The sequence below is a fragment of the Petaurus breviceps genome, unplaced genomic scaffold (assembly GCF_028583685.1).
Source record: "Petaurus breviceps papuanus isolate PSGF00001 unplaced genomic scaffold, PetGlider_PUasm1.0 490, whole genome shotgun sequence".
In the NCBI taxonomy this organism is placed as follows: Eukaryota; Metazoa; Chordata; class Mammalia; order Diprotodontia; family Petauridae; genus Petaurus; species Petaurus breviceps.
This window is the reverse complement of record NW_027186352.1, coordinates 2212776-2232652: the sequence shown is the minus strand read 5'-3', so window position 1 is coordinate 2232652 and position 19877 is coordinate 2212776. Positions and strand designations below refer to the sequence as shown.

General features: G+C 46.7%; 1 protein-coding gene across 4 annotated transcripts in view; it reads left to right on the top strand.

The window, feature by feature from the left end:
* Positions 1-9243: 9243 nt before the first annotated feature.
* Positions 9244-19877, top strand: part of JAKMIP3 (Janus kinase and microtubule interacting protein 3) — a 65397-nt gene continuing 54763 nt past the window's right edge. For all 4 annotated transcript variants that reach the window (XM_069101651.1, XM_069101650.1, XM_069101653.1 and 1 more), the window contains exon 1: positions 9244-9762. In XM_069101651.1, coding sequence (XP_068957752.1) covers positions 9379-9762 — 384 coding nt within the window. In that variant the 5' untranslated portion in view covers positions 9244-9378. The remainder of the gene's footprint in view (positions 9763-19877) is intronic.

The window sequence follows — 19877 nt, the reverse complement described above, 5'->3', positions numbered from 1 at the left end:
ACTTTTCATCCCAGACTCTGCCAGCGTTCATAGCACTAGTTCAATACTAGTATCTATGCTGCTACTAAGCAAAGGCCCTTTTTGGTAGCATTCTTCATGCGCACCCAAAACCCCAGAGGGGGGAAGCAGCCGCCTGAAGACCCTCCTGTTAGGCGAGGTATCTGCATGTGTCCTGGATGCATAACCCCGTGAAGGACTGCCTGGGCTGAATGTCCATTCCTGTGACAACCAGCACCTTCTGCTTCCTCCCTGTCAGGAAGAACCTCGGCTGTTTTAGGTGCTGATGTAACCCTGTCCTTTCCCTTCCCTCTTTCCAAACCCCTCATTTTACAGAGGAGAAAACAGGGGCCCAGAAAGGGTGAGGGATGTTCCCAGGATCACACAGCTACTACGTGATGGATGCGGCATCCCAAATGTGAGTGGCAGCAGTTTGACAACAATGTGAACTTTCCTCCCAGCCAAGGGATGCAGGGCTGCCGCCTGCAGATGGAGGGAAGGAGGCTTCACCAGCATCCTGATTTAGCCTCTTCTGTCCCTCATTCCATGCTGAGTTCACCCTCTGGCTTTTCCAAATAGTGATTTTCCCATGATGTCTGTGCTGAAAAGGGAGATTTCCTCTCGATGGCTGGAAACCTCCAGACCGCAGGCACTCATTTGTGACATACAGTGGTGATGCCGGAGGACACAGATATGAATACGTATGCAAATGTGTATATGTAAATATATAATATATGTCACTTTAAGACTTGTGAAGCATTTCCCATGTATTCTCTCACTCAAGCCTCCCAGTATCCCTATGTTACCTTGAGGTGGGTCGTTCCCGATTAGCAGATGAGGACCCCTGATGCAAACATTGGCGAGGTGCCCAGGTCCCTGCAGTCAGGAAAAATCAGAGGTGGGAGTCAAGCTGCATGTACTTGGCTCTCAGCCCAGCCCTGCACTTTGCTCTGATTTAAATGCTTTTTTTTCCTTTTTGAAGCAAGCAACCTCCTCTTTTCAAGGGGTGCTGGGGCATCCCAGCGTCATCTTCACTGGGGCCTTTTTGCGTGGGTTGAGGTCACGTGTCCCACGAAGTGAAAGCTGCTGCTGTCTTTGGCTGGTTTGGGAAGCCTGAGCCATCAGTCACCTTGTCTTCTAAGGAGCAGCTGGAGTCGCCTTCCTCTTAGGTACGCCCTTCTGGCTCATGTATGTCAGGATGGGCCATATAAGAATGGTTTGGTCTCTCTAGTTGGACGCCCCTTTCCTGCCTCTCTCATTGGGGGATGGGCCAGAGGGTTCTAAGGGCATTTTGAATTTTCCTTGGGCACCAGGGTTGCCTGGCTTGAACCTTCCAGTTGCCCAGCAGCTGAGGTGAGCCCCTTCGTGCAGGTGGAAACTGGTCCTTGGGAAGCTGCCAGTCTGACTGTGGCTGAGTCCAAAGTGATCCCAGCCCAAGGGACCTCCTAGTATTTGCGTTTTATTGGCTCAGTTCCCAGGATGCTGCACAGGGGTGTTAGAAATGGCCTTTTGCATTTTTGGTTCTGAGTCTGGGTGCGATGTTATACTTCCTCAGGCCCTCTACTCTGCAGTCGCTCTTGGGAGTGAGGCCAGGAACATGCAAGAATGGAGAGGTCCTACACCAGTATAGGAAGGAAAGTTTGCAATGTGCATGGGTGATGAACTCTCTGTTGCTGAGGGACCAGCCTCTTGGGGGCTAGCTAGACTTGGAAACACACAGAGAGCCAGTTGGACTTGGAAGAAGACAAGTGCAAAGCCCCAAGATGGTGGAGGGCCACAAGGGTGATGCTTTGTTCTCTGGGCAGAAGCATCCTTGGTGACAGGGAAATCACAGGGTCATGCATCCGTTTCCTTGCAGTTGCATTCATTTGTTCCATGCCTCACTTTCGGGGGCCCATCGGTTGATGACCCAGAGGAGCAGTGCTTGGGTCCTCCTGGGCTAGCAGTGTTCATGTGTTGGATTGTTAGGCTACCATGGTTTCTACTCTGACTTCAGTTCCTTCAAGGCTAGACCAGCAGCCCACATTCTGGTGGGTCACCTTTGGCCAGCGGACCATATGTTAAATGCTCAGGCTCTTGGAAATGGGGAGCCTCTCCTGAAGGCCTCTGAGCGATGTGAACAGACCACACACTAGAAAGATGCCTCTGACAGCCATATACAGGAAGGGTCAGTGAGGGAGAGAGCTAAGGCAGTAGGCTGAATGAGAAGCAATGAAGGCCTGGGCCACAGTGATGGGCATGGGGGGAGACAGGCGTACACCAGAGATGTTGGGGACATGGAATCGATAGCCCTTAGCAACAGACGGAACATGAGGGAGGAAGGAGAGGGAAAAGTCTAGAGAGACCCAAGCTGTTTGTTAAGTGTATGTGATGGGGAGGATGCTGATAGGGCCCTCAGTAGAAACAGAGGAGTCGGCCAAGGAAGTGGCAGGTTGGGTGGGGGGACTAATAAAGTCAGGTTTGGTCATGTTGAGTGTGAAGTGCGAGGCGGGGCATGAGGAGATGTCTAGTTGACAAGTGGACCAGTGGGCTTGGAGCTCAGGGAAGGATCAGGGATGGAGAGGGAGATTTTGGAATAAAATTCAGAGAAGTTCATTCCCAAAGGCGACTTTTAGCAAAGCAGCCTTCAAAAGGGCTCTGGGACAATCAACTTTCTGCTCCTCAAGGGCCCCATCAAGCAAAGTCTCATTTAGTCCCAGGACTTGGTGACTCTTTGGTAGCCTCATCCTCTCCTCATTTACCCACTTACCATATCTTCTTTCATTTGCCCATTCCAACAGTTGTGAGTGATAGGCATTCACAGGGATATGAACAGTCGGCTGGTCCCAGAGACTGCTGTTCTGGGGTGGTCATGGTGGTGCCTTAAGATACCGTTCAAAGGTGTGAGCTGCCGTGATGCTCGGGGCTCCTCACTGGCTAAACCATAGACCCTCTCATGTTGAGATAACAGAGGTTCATCTACGCTGACCCTTGATGAGGAAATGGCAGCATTTGTCTGGCTCAGATTTACTTTTCCCTTATATATAAATAAAAACGTGGTTGTTTGTACATTCTCTGACATGCCTAGCATTTTCCCAAGTCCCCAAAATACAGTGACTAAGACACCTAGGAAGAAATTAAGGGCTCTTTGGGCCCACACCAACCAAATGAAGACTCATCATCAGGAACAGTCCTTGCATTTGGGGCTCTGTTGAAGCCAGAAGCATGACTTGTTCTTAAATTAAGAAGGAAACAGCTCTGTTTTCCCATGGTCTCCAGCAGAAAGACTGACTGCAGAAATTGAGACCCAGAGCTCTGGCTCATTCCCCAGTGACTCCCCAAATCCAAACTGTGTGACAGCCCCTGAAATAGTTACATATGATTGAGAGGTTGGAAAAACCTACTAGGCCTGTACTTGGGCTGGAACACCAGCTGAATTTTATCATTGTCTGGGGGCATTGCCAGTCAGCTTAATCATGAGATGCAACATTGAATGAATGAAAGACAAAGCATTTATTAAACATTCACTATACGTAAAGCATTGTGCTAAGTGGTGGAAATCCAAATACAAATGGGTAGTGCTTCCCCTCAGGGAGCTTCCTCTAGAACTGGCGCAATGGCCATGGGAGGGCTTTACTGGACTTGCAAGTCACAGGGAAGATGGGTTGGACTATAGGGCATTTGCCTGACAGATCCTTTCCAGGCATGGTGGAGGTAATTTGATTTGTGCTTTGGAAGTAGTGGTGGGAGTGTGGGGTTATCGATGAAGGCAGCCACTTGGCATAGAGATGGCCAGAGGGCCAGAGGAAGCCTGCTGGGTCTGGGCTGGGCTCATGATCAAGACTGCCCACCTAGCAGAAGCACAAGGACCCAGGCAGGGGCTGGAAAGTCTGGTTTCAGACAAGGATATCAAAGAGTTAAATCCCCTCCACTGTGATGAGGATGGTGCTTGGCGTCTGGAGATACTGGTTGTATCCTATGAGAATTGTCCATGGAGCTTCAGAATGGCTCATTGTCCTGTGAGTACTGGGGTTTGTGGAGTTTAAAAAGGCACCATTGTCTGGTCCTTGGACCAGCTGCTGATGAGAGAGAGCTCTCACCAGTGCTCACACAGCTGCACTCTGGGAGGCCTTGGCCTCCCTCGTCCACACTTTCAGGTATCAGCCATTTTCTGTTGAGTTTGGAATCAGGACCAACCCGATGAAAACCTGTGTACTTGGGCAGCGGGCCCAAGTTCTGGTGCTGACCCATCTTCTGCTCAAATTGTTGTCTGGTGAGTGAGAGCAGGAAGGTGCTGGGGAGGCACAGCTCAGAGCTGGCAGGGACTCCAGAGGCCCTCTAGTGTAACCCTCTCATGTTACTGAGCTCGAGGCTGGTGATTGGGTCAGTGTTGAGGGATCATTGAGACTGGAGTGGTCTTGGAAGCACCTCCTGGAAGACTGGGGGACCAGAAGGGAAGGACCATGTCTGCTCACTGTTGTATATGACAAGGATGAAGCATGTGATTGTTCACTGGGTTCAGGAAATAAAATCCCAGAAGTGGAGTGAGAGGATTTGAGGTAACAGAACCGTCTGGAGGACATGCCCATGCAGGATCCCAGAGATTCTGCTTCTAGCTGGACTCTGCCTGGGCCCTGCATGCTGGGTGGGGCTTCGTCTTCTTGGGGTGTTTCTCACCTGGTGACTGTTATCAGGGCATCATTGAACGGGTGAATCTATAATACTTGATGTCTTGAGGAAAGATACTTTGTTGTGAAGGACATTTTGTTCTATAGAATCAAATGCTCTTTTGCAGTCAATAAACAACACTTATGTTCACCTCTTTTGGTTAATTATGAAATGGTAAAATTGTAGTTCCCTGTTGGATATTTCTTTGGAAGCCGGATCGCTCTTTACCGACACCCTCCTTGAGGATGCCCCCAGTCTACAACAAAGGGTCATAAGGACTACCCTCAGAAAGGTTTGGTCTAGACGGGAAGATGGGAGTGCTGTTCTTAGTTACTGAGGTGTTTTCATTTGCTTCTTTTGGTATCAATAAGGCCGCAGGTAGTTGGGTGACGGGGTAGAGAGAGAGCTGGGCCTGAAGCCCAGAAGGCCTCAGAGGCTCACTAGCCACGAGACCATGGCAAGTTACTTACCCTCTCCCTGCCTTAGTTTCTTCATCTCTTAAATAAGGATAATAAGAACATCTACCCCCCACGGTGGCTGAGAGGATCAAATGAGATGTTTGCACAGTGTTTTGCAAACCTTACAGTGCTGAATAAGTGTTAGTTATGATTATTGATTTAAAGGTTTAGTATCCAATTAAACTGGTAGCACTCTACCAAGGTCAGGTTACTTTATAGCACCAGACAAAATAATGGACAAATTCATCTGTAGGAACAAAGGTCAAGAATCATAAGGAAAATAATAGATGAAAAAGGAATGAATGGAGCTTAGCATAACCAGATTTCAAACTTTACCATCAAGCCATAATCACCACATGGTTTCCTACAGGTTAAAAAAGAGAAAGATTGATCAGTGAAACAGATTAGGCAAGCAAGATGCAATGTAATCAAATGTGGTGAAGTAGCAGTCAAGAAAAGTCACAAATACAAACGGCCAAAGCGGATAAGGACTTTACTTGATGAAAAATGCTGGTCATAATCAAAATCGGCTTGGCAGAAATTAAATTTGGATCAACAACTTACACCACATAACAAAAGAAACTCCAAATAGATACATGTCCTAAATGTAAATATAAAAAAGGAAGAGTCACGTTTTTACAAATGTGAATAGGGAGAATTCTTTTTTTTTTTTAAGCAATTGTGGTTAAGTAACTTGCTCAAGGTTACACGGCCAGTTATTTTTGCATGGGTGTTAAGTATTTGAGGCCAGAACCAATTAGGGGAGAATTCTTACAAAAGGGATATAGGAAATTGTGAAAGAAAAAATAGACTATTTCAATTATAATATTAAAAAAGCTTTTGCTTGAAAAAAAATCAATGGGTCTGGAATCAGAAGAGGTAGCTGGGTGGCTCAGTGGATAGAGCACTGGGCCTGAAATCAGGAAGACTGAGTTCAAATCTGACCTTAGACCCTTACTAGCTATGTCATCGTAGGCTAGTCATTTAACCTCTGTTTGCCTTAATCCACTGAAGAAGGAAATGGCAAGCCACTCCAGTATCAATGCCAAGAAAATTCCATGGACAGTATTGATGTGCTGTGGTCCACGGGTCACAGAGTCAGACACAACCAAATGACTGAACAACAACAGAATCAAAAATAAAACCATAAATTGAGGAAGATAGATTTCTCTTAAAGGTCTGAGGGGGGGCAATGGCTACTTTTTTTTTTTTTAATTTGATCTTTATTAATTTGTTTACTTTTAGTTTACAAGATTAAGTTCCACAATTCCCTGAGTTTCAAATTTTCTCTCTCTCCCTCTCCTCCCCCCCTCCCCCCCCCCATTGCAGCATACTATCAAGTACAGGATCTGTAACTACTTTCACATTAGACATTAGTGAAGATATAAAGGATTGGATCAGATGGAATGAATGATGGGAAAGAGGAAACAAAACAAGAAAAAGAAAGAGAGCAGGTAGTTTGCTTCAATCTGCATTCAAACTCTGTTCTTTCTAGTTCTTTCTCTGAATGTAGACATTTCTCTCCCTCATGAGTCTTTTGGAATTGACTTATAACCCTGTATTGCTGAGAGGCATCCAGTCTATCAAAGTCGGTCATCACACATATGGTGTGTCTGTAATTGTGTACAAATTTCTCCTGGTTCTGCTCTTCTCACTCAGTATCACATCATACAAGGGGATTGGCTACTGTTACCAGCATATAAAGTGAAGATCCTTCTGTAGTAGCCAAGTAGTCCAAGGATGAAAACAGGCAGTTTCCAAAAGAATAGTTCTAATAACAGTGTTCACATAGTGCTTTAAGGTTTGCAAAGCCCTTTACATCTCTTTTCTCAAGCAAACTATAAACAACTTTGTAAAAAAAAGTTCCAAGTTACTAGGGTACACACATTGAAGCAAAGCTCAGGTTTGATCTCACGTCCATCAGATTGGCAAAGATAGGAGAGACAAAAGGTGGCAAATATAGGAAAAACAGGCACATGAAGACACTGCAATTAAAGTTGCCAATTACTCCGGTATTCTGGGAAATAATGGGAAAGTACTAAGAAAAATCATTGAACCCTACACAGCCTTGAAACCTGAGGTTCCATTACTGGGCATAAATTCCAGAGAGGTCAAAGGTGGGGGCAGGCTCATTTACCCAACTAGGTCTTGGAATGCATTTGGTAGAAATGAAGTGTGTGACCATGGACTGGGAAAAGGTGATCACATTGCTCCAGGAATGCAGTGGAATATTCTGATGCTTAAGGAATGATGAGTAAGAAGAATTCAGAGAAATGTAGAGAAAACTTGTGTGTACTGATTGATGGGAAACTGCACAATAACATGGAAATGTGAAATAATGTGAGAACATAAGGAGAGCAGTGCTACTGACTAGCTAACATTTACATTGTACTTATTCGTGTTAAGTGCTGTAAAATGTTCTGGTTTGAACCACCCTGGGATATAGGTGCTGCTATCATGTCCATTTTGCAGATGAGGAAACTGAGGCAAACAGAGGTTAAGTGGCTTGTCCAGGGTCACACAGCTAGTAAGTGTCTTCAGCTGGATTTGAGCAGAGGTCTTCCTGACTCCAGGCTCAGCATCCTATCCACAGAGCCACCTAGCTGCTTTATCAAAGTAGTGACACATTGTGACATCAGAGGACTGAGAGTGCTGGTGCTTGTATAGTGCTTGAAGGTTTGCTAGACTCTGCAAATGTTTCCTATCATCTTCCCAGCAGCCCTGGAGGCAGATGCTGCTTTTATCCCCATTTTACAGAGGTTGAGTGACTCACTAGCCAGACAGCTGGTAAGTATCAGACTAGATTCAAACAGAGGTCTTCCTGACTCCAGAGCAAACAGGTCTCCTTCCTTTCCACAGTGAGGTGGAGAGCTCTAGATACAGAATGAGATGCACATTATAAAATGGGGTCATTCTGTTCCTTTGTTTTTCTCTGTATCCCCTGATGATGGAGCTCAGTGCCCCTGTCTGCTGCCCTGCTGAGACCCCTACACTTGAAGGTGGCACCTTGGGGAAGAATGTTGATCAGCTTCCAGAGGAGGGTGACCACAGGGGGAAGGGCCACAAGATCGTAGCCCAGTAATTAGATAAATGCACGGAGAAGGTTGAGGCTGGAGCAGAGAAGCCTTAGTGTGGCCAGACCTGAGTAGGCTTGACCCTAGCAGACAAAGCTAAGAGTAATGAGTAGATGGTGCAGAGAAGACTTTGGCTGAGCTTACAGAGAAGCTTGCTAATGATCAGAGCTGTTGAGGAGTGTCTGAGGAGGCAGCAGGGTTCCTCCAGGGGCTTCAGGGCCCCTGTAAGTGTGGGTGTGCTTTTACAATAGGAGGCTTCTTCTTCACTTCACATTTGGACCAGATGACCCCTGAGATCCCTTCCAAAACTGAGACTCCATGGTTTTGTGTGAATGGACTGTCACCTGGCTTGTTAGTGGGAGACACCTGCCAAGATCCCAGGTCTCCTGATTCCTCGGGCAAAGCTCCTCCTCCTCCTGCACCGTGTATTTCCCTTCTGTTCACATGGCCTGCCCTGGAGTGCCAGTAGTAAAATGGTGAATGTTACAATTTAGCCAGACCGGTGAAACTGGCTCCCAGGGCGCTCTGTCTCCTTCTCATAAGTGGGGTCATCTCTCCTGTCATTATGTGAATGTGGTTTCTAGCATAGCGCATATTGTAACAAGTCCCCTGGCACTGACCATGGTGACTCCAGGGTCCACGCTGGCTTGGAGAGCACACTTCCTCTACATTTCCCCGGGAAGTTTCCATGTCATGAATTTTCCTTTTTTTTTTTTTTTTTTTAAAGCAATCGGGGTTAAGTAACTTGCTCAAGGTTACACGGCCAGTTGGTGTGTGGTGCTGAGTATCTGAGCCCGGATTTGATCCAGGTCATCCCGACACTGGAGCTGGTGCTCTTAGTCGCTGAGCCACCTGGCCGCCCCTATGTCATGAATTTTCAAGAGCAGCAGGTCTGCCTATTCCTAGAATCTGTGCACGTGACTTTGATTCTTTCCTCTGGGAAATTTCCTTAGTGGAAATGTGGTGGGAAAAGACCCAAGTAAAGGCTCCCTCCTCTTCTTGAAGACCGGCCTCCCACAGCTGTGCTCCCCATGCCCTCCTGTGCCTTCACAGACGCCCTCATGTTGTCCTTTCCTTTCTTCATTCAGGTCAGTAAGGCCGAGCGGGAGAAAAACCAGGAGATTCGGCAGGTGAAGGAGCACGAACAGCATAAGAACACCGTGCTGGTGACGGAGCTCAAAGCCAAGCTCCACGAAGAGAAGATGAAGGAGCTCCAGGCTGTCCGCGAGGCGCTCCTGAGGCAGCACGAGACCGAGCTGCTGCGCGTCATCCGGATCAAGGACAATGAGAACCAGCGACTGCAGGCGCTGCTCAGCGCGCTCAGGGACAGCGCCCCGGACAAGGTCAAAACCGTGCTGATCTCCGAGGCGCGGGAGGAGGCCAAGAAGGGCTTCGAGTTCGAGAAGATTAAAATGCAGCAAGAGATTTCGGAGCTCAAGGGAGCCAAGAAGCAAGTGGAAGAAGCGCTGACCATGGTCATCCAGGCCGACAAGATCAAAGCTGCGGAAATCCGGAGCGTGTATCACCTTCACCAGGAGGAAATTTCGCGAATCAAGAGGGAATGTGAAAGGGAGATCCGCAGGCTGGTATGTGTGGGGCTCTCGGCTCCTCTTGGTGGGCATGGGGTGGCCGGGTTCTCTTTGGCTCCTTCCTCTGGCACTTTCTGCTTTGTGCATGGAATGTAGCCGGTTGGGGTTTGGGAAACTATGAGATGCCAGACATGGTCGGAGAAGGGAGGGTCAGTGCAGATAACTGAGGAGTATAGGGCCACCCACAACTGAGGCATGCATGGCCTTGGTTGTTTAGAAAGGTAGAAAACTTCAGATAACTTTCTCACATCCCAGTTATGGGCCCACACTCTCCCACCAAATCTGACTAACCCCTTCCCATTTCTGGTTTTAGCTGGTATGGGAATCTTCAACACTGGTATTTCCCAGCAAAGTCCTTCTGCAATAAGACCAGACAACATCAGACAAAGCAGGAAATTCATCCTATCTCTTAGAATCATGGCTCTGAAGATAAGGGGTGTTTAATATCACATGCAGTCCCGATTTGGCAAACTCGTAAACTTTGGGATTTTCAGTTCAGTTCAACACCTTGGTTGAACCTTGGGTTAAAACTAAATATGAGATTAATTAAAACATATTTAAAGTGATATTTACAATTCTCAGCTTTTGGGTATTATTACCTAATGTTTTTTTTTTTTTTTATTATGAGTGAAGGAATTTTACAAAGCAGAAAATTTATTAGACATTCAGCAAATGGTGACAGGGAAGTTGTTGGATTATTGTCCCTAATAACTATGGGATTTTATTCTACATATTTCCATAGCTTCTGCTCCCATGAACATTCTACAGACACAATCATTCTATGATTAGTTTTGCACACTTTTTCTAAGGGTAAAGTGCCAATGATTGGGGAAGGGAATACCCTGGTCATTCTCAGTTAAGATTCACCTACCCTCCACTGTGCCTTTGATAGTACCTTGCACTAGGCCTTTGAGAAATGTGCATCCCTTACCCACACATCAATGGCACTAGACTTCAGAATTGGCCTACATTGACCTTCACATTGCTGTAGCACAGGGTAGAGATCAGAACTGCTGGACAGCAAAAACAGTTTTTATTTTTTTTAAAGTAGTTTTCAGTGATAGCTTTTGTTTTGTTTACACCACCATTTCCATCAGCTTCCCTCACCATCCCCTTCCCAGAGAGCCATTCCATATTGCAAACAATATATATTTTTAAAGACAAAGAAAAAGAAAAGAAAAAAATTGAGCATAACTGATCAATACATTTAAAAGTCTGAAAACATGTGCACTGTTTTATATCCACAGATACCTGTGGATCTCCTGTCTCTGCCAAAGGGTGGGCTGGAGGTAGCTTCTCATTTGTCTTCATTGAGTCCTGCTGGCCTTTATTTTAGGTCATTCACTTTTAAATTTTTGGTGGGTGGTTGTCCATTCCATTTTCATTGTTTTCATTACTGTGCACATTATTTTCTCTACTCTGCTTGCTTCATTCACATCAGTTCATATGGAATTTCTCATACTTCTCAATATCCATCACTTTTTTTCATCTTTTATAGTACAGTCACATTCCATTACATTTATGTGCCATTATGTGTTTAATAATTCCCCAAACAATGGCCATCTACTTTGTTTTCAATTCTTATCTATCCCAAAAAGCAATGCTACAAATATTTTGGAGTATATGGGGACTTTCTTCTTATCAGTGGCTTTCTTGGGGGTATTAAGCCCAGTAATGGAATCTCTGGGTCAGAGTACAAACATTTTAGTCACTTTGTTTGTATAATTCTGAATGGTTTTCCAAAATGGCTATACCATTTTTGTTTTGTTTTGTTTTTTGCCTTTTGGAGGGCAGTTGGGGTTAAGTAACTTGCCCAAGGTTACATGGCTAGGTTTTTGTGTGTGGGTGTTAAGTGTCTAAGGCGGGAACCGAACTCAGGTCCTCCTGACTCTGGGGCCGGCACTTTACTCACGGTACCACCTAGCTGCCCCCATTTTACAACTCTGCCGACAATGTGCTAGTGCCCTTATCATTCTACAACTCCTCCAGCATTGACCATTGTTATCTTTTTTCTTCTTTGCCAATTTTCAGAGTATGAGGTGAAACCTCAGTAATGCAAATGTTATTTGCATTACTCTTATTATTAGTGATTAGGAACATTTTATATATGTGTTTATATATTTTGGAACACTTTGTATACTTTGCAATTCTTCTTTTGAGAACTATTTGTTCCTATCCTTTGACCATTTTTCTATGGAGGAACGGCTATTTGTCTTGTATGTATTTGTTATTTGTTTGTACATCTTCGATACCAAATCCACATCAGAAAAATTTGATACTAGATTTATTATCCAAGACACATTCTTTTAGTCTGTGTAGAAGCTTTTCAGTTTCATGTCGTTAAAGTCATCCATTTTATCTCTTGTGATTGACTCCCTCATTGAGGTGAGAACAGTTAATAGGACACACTAAGTGGAGTAGCGAATAGAGCAATGGGTCTGGAGTCAGGAAAGCCTGAGTTCAATGCTAGCCTCAGACATGCACTAGCTGTGTGACCCTGGGCAAGTCACTTGATCTCTGCTTCAGTTTCCTCACCTGCAAAATGGGAATCTTAATAGCACCTACCTCCCAGGGTTGTTAGAAGGATCAAATAAGATTACATTCCTACAGTGGTTAGCACAGTTCCAAGCACAGAGTAGGTGCTATGTAAATGTTCACTTTATGTAGCAGCAGCAGCAGCAGTAGTAACAGTAGTAGCAGTAATAGTAATAGCAGCAGTAGCAGCATCAGCATCAGCAGTAGTAGCAGCAGTAGCAGCAGTAATAGTAACAGTAATAGTAACAGCAGCAGCTTCAGCAGTATTAGCAGCAGCAGCAGTAGTAACAGTAGTAGCAGTGGCAGCAGTAATAGTAATAGTAACAGTAGTAATAGTAACAATAGCAGCAGCAGTAGTAACATTAGTAGCAATAGCAGATTCAGCAGTATTAGCAGTAATAGTAGTAACAGTAACAGCAGTAATAGTAACAGCAGCAGCAGTAGCTTCAGCAGTATTAGCAGCAGCAGTAGGAATAGTAGTAGCAGTAGCAGCAGCAGTAATAGTAACAGTAACAGCAGTAATAGTAACAGTAGCAGCAGTGATAGTAACAGTAGCAGCAGTAATAGTAACAGCAGCAGCAGTAGTAACAGTAGTAGCAGTAATAGTAACAGTAGCAGCAGCAGCTTCAGCAGTATTAGCAGCAGCAGCAGCAGCAGTGTCTTGAGTCCAGATATGAGCTCACTTTCATGACTCCCAGTCCAACACTCTACCTGCTCTTCCCCCTAGTGGCCACATTGAAATAGCATCCAAATACTACAAATAGATTTTTGCTAAATGCTGAGAATAAAAATAAATGGTACTTTCCCTGTATAGGGAAAGGAGAGCATATCTTTGTCATGGAGGCACAGTGCCTGAGGACTGTGACTCCAGGAATATCATCAAGAACCTCCTGAGTTTCTGCCTTGACGACTGGTGTTATCTGAGTAACAGAAAATGCTGCCTCTTCAGAACTCAAAGGGCTGTGAGAGATCATAGGAGTTAGAGTCAGAAGACCCAGGTTCAAGTCCTAACTCTTTGGGCAAATCATTTCACTTCTCTGAGACTTTGTTTCCTCACCTGTAAAATGGAAATGATAATCTTGGTTCTATCTACTTATGACAATGTAGACAGTAGGGCAAGTTTGTAAATCTTGGGGTGATTTTTAAAATGCCATTAGTGAGCTGTGGATGTTTTATGGATGAGGCACCAAAGGGCCATAGGGATATCTGAAGGTCAACATCGTTGATTGGGGGAGGCAGCTTGGCCTGCTGGACCCCGAGTCAGGAAAGTCTAGGTTCAGATTCTGCCACTCTTTCCTTCTTCCTGACCTTGGTCTTTCTGGGCCTGAGGGGCCCGAGGAACCTTCTCTAGAGGCTGTTTGCCCACGTCTGGGTAATGGCTTCTTCACTGTTCAACAACACAGTGGAATGCTGAACCCGGGAGCAGCTGAGCAGCCCCTGATTTCAGGATTACTCTTTCATTGGCCTCTCTCACTTTCCAACTGGATTCTCTGCAAATGCCAGAGAAAAGTTTGACTTCTAAGTACTGGTGCCAGGGGTGAGCCCAATGCTTGAGCTAATCCTTGCTCCTGCTCCCATCTTCAGGGCCAGCCCTGAACTGTTAAAGTCCTTCCTGTGGTCTGCGGCTCCATGAGTGCACCCAGGGCTCTCCTGTATTATTCAGGCATTTAAGTGCATGTTGGAGGTGGGAGGTGGAGGAGGTCTAAAGCCCCTGCAAACAGAAAGATTCCATCTCAGCCTTGAAGAGGGTAAGGCTCATGAAGTGAGAGGGAGCCTCAGGAACCCTCCTCCCTCAGGAGACCCTCCCTGAGGGTCTCTCAGGCTCCCATTCAGCAGCTTGGCTAGCTCCATTGTTTGCCCTCCTGTGTGCTTTCCTCCATCCCCTTTGACTCCCCTCCCTTGGCCAGGCTCCCTCCCCTGCAGTACCCCCAACAATGAATGTGCACTGACTCCCCAGCTAGCTCCTTCTGTAGCAAAATTACAGCTGGCCTTACTAGAGCATCAGAAGGTTCCTCCAACTCCTTACAGACACCTCTATTCCCACAACAGCCATGGGGCCTAGACCCCACTATTGTTATCCTTGTTTGACAAATGTGGAAATCGAGGCTCTGGGAGACAAAGGAACTAGAGAAGAGTCACCAGTTAGCAGGCATTGGAGGCTGGATTTTGAACCCAGTCCCCCCTTTCATGCACAATGGCTCAGTGCCCTGGAGAGCTCCTTTCCCATTTGCTAGCACTGACTGTGGTGGGGCTCCCTGCCTATCAGGCCCCAGCTGCCCTCAGAAGGCTTGTGCGTAGTTATAAGGTCAAGGAATCCCTCCCATGACTTCCCACCTGCCTCCCCCCAGTGCCCCAGTAGAGTCTGCCATGATGCGTGCCTTCTGAGGCCCTCTGTATTGCACAAGGCCTAGGGCCATCCCGGAATGATGTGGCTGGCTCTAAAGAACCCAAAGTCCAGGGACAGCTGGCACCAAATAGTCAGATTGGATGGTTTGAGAGGAGAAAACAGCCCAACACTTTGTAAGTGGTGGAGGGATGGATGGCCCAGGATCAGTTCCAGTTCCTGCCTGCCCCCCTCCCCACATGCACATGACTTTAGCCCCAGGAATGAGCACACACACTCCCCTCTCCCCACTTCTCCTGTGTGACTAGGTCTGCAAAGCACCTTCTTCCCATACCCAGAGAGAGCTGTGCCACCCCCACATTCCAGGTGAGGAGGCTCAGGTTCCAGTCATCCAGCATAGTGGCGTCTGAGCCTGGCGTGATGCCCTTGGTCCAGCCACCTTGACCAGGATGCCCAGAGAGGGCTGCAGCTTTGGAAAATTAGAACAATTAGAAACGTTTCTCAAATAGGCCTCTGGCTGGCCTCAAGGCTTAAGCAGAGAGCCCTCCTTTCCCTTCCTTTGCTTCTTGCCTGGGCAGGATGGGTGGTGATGACTTCTCTTCTGGGGCAAAGTCAGCTGAAGCACTGGGAGTGCCTGGGATGCCTGGGTATGAGGGAACTACCAGGCAGAGAGGGTGCTGGCTAGGCCAGGACATAGAAGATGCCAGCCCATGAGGCTCTGGCCTGGGACAGGCAGGACTTGGCCTCAGCCTTGCTCCTGCTCCTTCCCTACTCACTGTGAGACCTTGGGAAGGCCCCCATCTCTCTGTGCCTCAGTGTCCTCATGTCCAGAATGGGGCATTCCACTGGGCCAGCTCTCCTCCATCAGGATCACTGGGGTCCGCCCGATAGCTCCCAAGCAGAATGCTGGGTGCTGCCTTTTCTTCTCTATATTTCTAGACATATCTCATGCCTTCAGCAGCTTGGGGCAGAGACTGGCTTCTCTTATGAGACCTAAACTGCCCAGATTCCACATGGCCAGAGAAGGGGGTACAGTTGAGAGGCAGTGAGGTGGCTCGGTGGCATCAGGAATACTTGAATTCAAATTTCTCCCCCTGCTTACTAGTAGCATCATCTTGGGGGAGCCCCTCCACTCCCCTGGCCTCAGTTTCTGCATCCACAAATTGGGGATATCATTCCTCATCCATTATTGGGAACTCAAGAGGCCAAACTCCCACTGTCCCACATTTCGTTTGTCAGAGAGATTCACTCCAAAGAGATAAGCATCTGCTCCATAGCTTCTGTTAGTCTCAGAGAGTCTCAAAGGCCTGGGCTTCTGGGCTTTGTGCTGTCTTCTTCAAGTTCCCAGGAGGACTCTGAATGATTCACATCTGCAGAGAAAGGGCTCTCAGGTTTGCAAAGCGCTTTCCTCTGGAGGGTTGCACTCAGGGCTTGGTATCACTTTTCAGGAATGACATTGATAAACAGCAGAGTGTCAGAAGGAGAGAGCCTGGGCTGGTAAAGGGTCCTGACATAGTTCCACACAGGGCAGTTGAGGGCCTGCCTGAAGATTCCAGAGTGGTGACTGTCCTCAGGTCCTTACACGGGGCGCCTGGAAATGCCACGGTTCTGGACTCTGCAAAGGGCGCTCTTCCAGTGGTGCTGACCTCAGCCCAGAGGCATGCATTCTTCTTCCAGTAGACTTGATCTCTGCCCTTAGAAGCTCTGTTCTCTAGTGCTGAAGTTCAGAGCAGCTGTCCTTCATCCGAACTGCTCATCTGCATAAGGAAAATATTATACATCCTGGACATCACTGGCTGAGCCAGTTTTCCCATGTGGTTCCATTTTTCCTGCTCTGCTGGTTCTATGATTTTCTCCATGTGGACAGATGAAGCAATGGTGGAATGTATTGGCCCTTCCTGTCCTGTGTCCACCATTAATATGCATCTCTGTGGTGGCTGGGCCATGGTCTATGGCCCTCCCAGGGCACCAGTCCATTGTCAAGGCACCTTTTGAATACTTGTGGTACGTGTGTCTAATTCACACTCCCATAAAACACAGAAACACAGCCTGCCTCAGCTATCATGAGTCCTGGGAGGCCAACAAATTATAGGCAAATGGAAATCCCATCTTTCCAATTAAAAAAAGAAAGTGATTCATAAAGACCTTACCTCCACCCCAGCTGCTGAAAGACCCAGTTACAGCAGGACGTCGCCATCTCTCAGCAATTAAAACAACATGGCAGTGCACATTCAGCGCAGCCCTTAAACGCCACCATCTGCCACGTGGGAGGCAGCCTGTAGAGCCAGCGGCCATTCTTCCAAGCTGGTTTTTCTTTCACCAGAGTGACTTAGATCAAGAAGAAGGCAGCAAGATATGTGAGAGGGACCTGACTCTGAAAGTCAAGAAAAGAAATGAGGACCCTACCCACCCTTGAGTCAGTTTTCCTGTGAATTTCTAGGTGTCTGAATTTAGGACCATAGATTTAGAGCTGGAAGGTACCTTAGAAGTCATCTAATGCCACCCATTCACTTTACAGGTGAGGAAACTAAGGCCCAGAGAGCTAAGTGACTCATGGATATAGCCGGCAAGAGCCAGACCTGAGATTTGAAGCCAGGGCCTGTAACCCCAAACCCAGCACTCCTGATCCTTGGAGCTGCCCAGTATGTTTTATTTTCCACATTGTTGTCATTGAACAAAAATCCTCAGCAGGTTCTTATCAGTCATTCTCTCAACAATCATTGATTAAGCACCTACTGTGCGCCAGGTCTTATGCTAAGCATTGAGGAGGCAAAGAAAGGCAACAGATGGTCTCTGCTTTCAAGGAGCTTGTAGTCTAATTGGAGAGACAACAAACAGCTAAGTTTGGCTAAACTATAGACAAAATCAACTGGAGATAACGAACACAGCAAAAGCATCAAGAAAAGTTCCTCTTCTTGAAGGTGGGATTTAACTGATACTTATTCTACCCAAAATTTGGCTCCTTCATGGTTTCTGTCACTCAAAGGATCAGAGCGTATGTAACTGAAGGGACCACGGGACCAGGCAGGTGAGAAAATGGATCCCTGCAGGGTTAGACACCTGTGTCCAGGGTCACACAGATGGTGAAGAATGGCTGTCCATCACCTTCCTCCTACACAGGGTTAGTGTGACAAGCCATTGAAATCCCACACATGAAGAGGACTTCAGAACCACAAAGCTTGGGCTTCTGTCCATCCCACAATTACTGCCCAGCGTAACAGACCCTGACATGTCTGTAACCACGTATGTTCAATCTCTCAAAAGCCATGGGAAGTGTCATTGTCTTTTTACTTCCATAAACAGCCCTAGAAGTGTTCATTTTACAGATGAGAAAACTGAGGCCCAGAGATGGGACAGGCCTTATCCTGGCTTATAAAGACAAGAAATACTAGAGGTGAGGGTTGGGGCTTCCAATTCCAGGTCCACCCTTCCACACTCCAAGACACTGCCTCCTATTTTATTATTAAGTAATTATATAGTAATTTTATATATAGTAAAATTATATAATTATATAGTAAAATATACTATTTTACATTGCCTTTTGACCTCCCCAATAATAAAGTACATCACAGGGATTCTGCAAAGCCATTGGTGTGAAGGCTGCATTTTCTTCTTCAGAGGTTCTCTACCAGCTGTCTCTAGAGCTGGAAGGGACTGGAGAATCAACCAGTCTAGGGAGGGAAAGTGCTTTATTTGCCCAACTCATGCAGATGCAACCATAAGGAGAAATAGCATGGGAGTCAAATTCAGGCCCCTTGATTCCACATCCATGCCGCCCATTGTCTCTCTGAGCCTCAGGTTCTGCATCTAACTTACAAAGCACCTTCTCTGAGATAAAGTAAGGTAAGTAGGAAAAGGTAAGTGAAGAGTTAGAGGATCAGAGCAATTTATAGAGTCAGCTGGGGGGGGGGGCAAATTAATGAAACAAATGGGAGAATGGCACAGACCAAAGGGAAGGTGGTGGTGACTGTGAACATGATGAGATAAGAAAAGGAATTTGAGGAAGGTTGCCAAGTTATTAAGAAATGATCACTGGCTGGAAGAAGTATCCATCAGGGTTGAGATGCAAACTTGCAAAAACAAGGCTGAAAGTCTCTATGTTATGGAGAGAGAGTAGGGGAAATTGGGCAGTGACTTGAATGGAGAAGGCAGGGTTTCTCCCTCCTGCAGAAAAAGGTGAAAGAGTGCCTTTCCAAACTCCAAGTCGTTAAGAAGAATAGAATATTCCTGAAGAAAACAGAAGCAAGACTTCAGTGGGGAAAAGGAGGGGATCTGAGGTAGAGGGAAATGCGACTTTATCAGGATGACAGTTCCAAGTGAGTCCCACAGAGGAGAAGCAGAAGGAAAAGGATGCTCCTGGAAGCTTGGCTTATCAAACGGATGTGAGATCTTTAAGAGAAGAGACATGGCCATTCTGAGGAAGAGGATTCTTCTCGTCCTCCAAGAACCATGTGGTGACGCTGCAAGGAGATCTGAGGAGAGAGATCCCCTCGTACAGGGGAAAAGGGAGACGAGAAGAGGAGGAAGCAGACACACCGGCCAGGACTCCTGAGGCGGTTCCTTGTCAGGGACACAATGAGGGGCCTTGTCTTCCTAGACCATGAGTCCAAGGCAGGTCAGGGAATAGACTTATCCAAGTGCATTTCAACGGTCCAACCCTGATAATCCACATGGACACAAATGCACTTTCAGAAGGAACTAAGAAATGGTCAATGATGTTAACATCTTGGGTCAGAAACTGAAGACCACAGAGACCCAGGCTGTGTCTTCTTCACTTTGCCCATTGAAGAAAACAGACACAGAGGAGAAAAAAATTTACTTGGGGGGGAGCAACTGGCTAAGAAGGGAGAGTGGAAATGGGGTTTGGATTTCTAGAGCATGGCTTACAAAACAGGGCCGGTGGCGCCTGGCCAGAGATGGAGTTCCCCAACACAATCTGCTAAGAAGGGACCCACCAGACGTCCTGCAAATCTAGTTAAGAAGACTTTGAACTAGTACGTACTGAAAGGGATGCCTTCATTGGCGTGAATGGAAGGGGAGGAACTGTCTGAAAAGAAGATGCAGAGCTTTTTCAGGTGGACCAAGAGGGGGGTATCTGGAGATTCTGCCTGATGAGGAAGAACAGTTGAGGTTCCTTGTGGGTCGGTGGAGTGAGCTCTGAACCCGAGTCCAGAGGCAGGGTGGTAGTGAGCAATGCGCTTCGGTTAAGAGAGCCAGGCTTGGATCCTGCCTC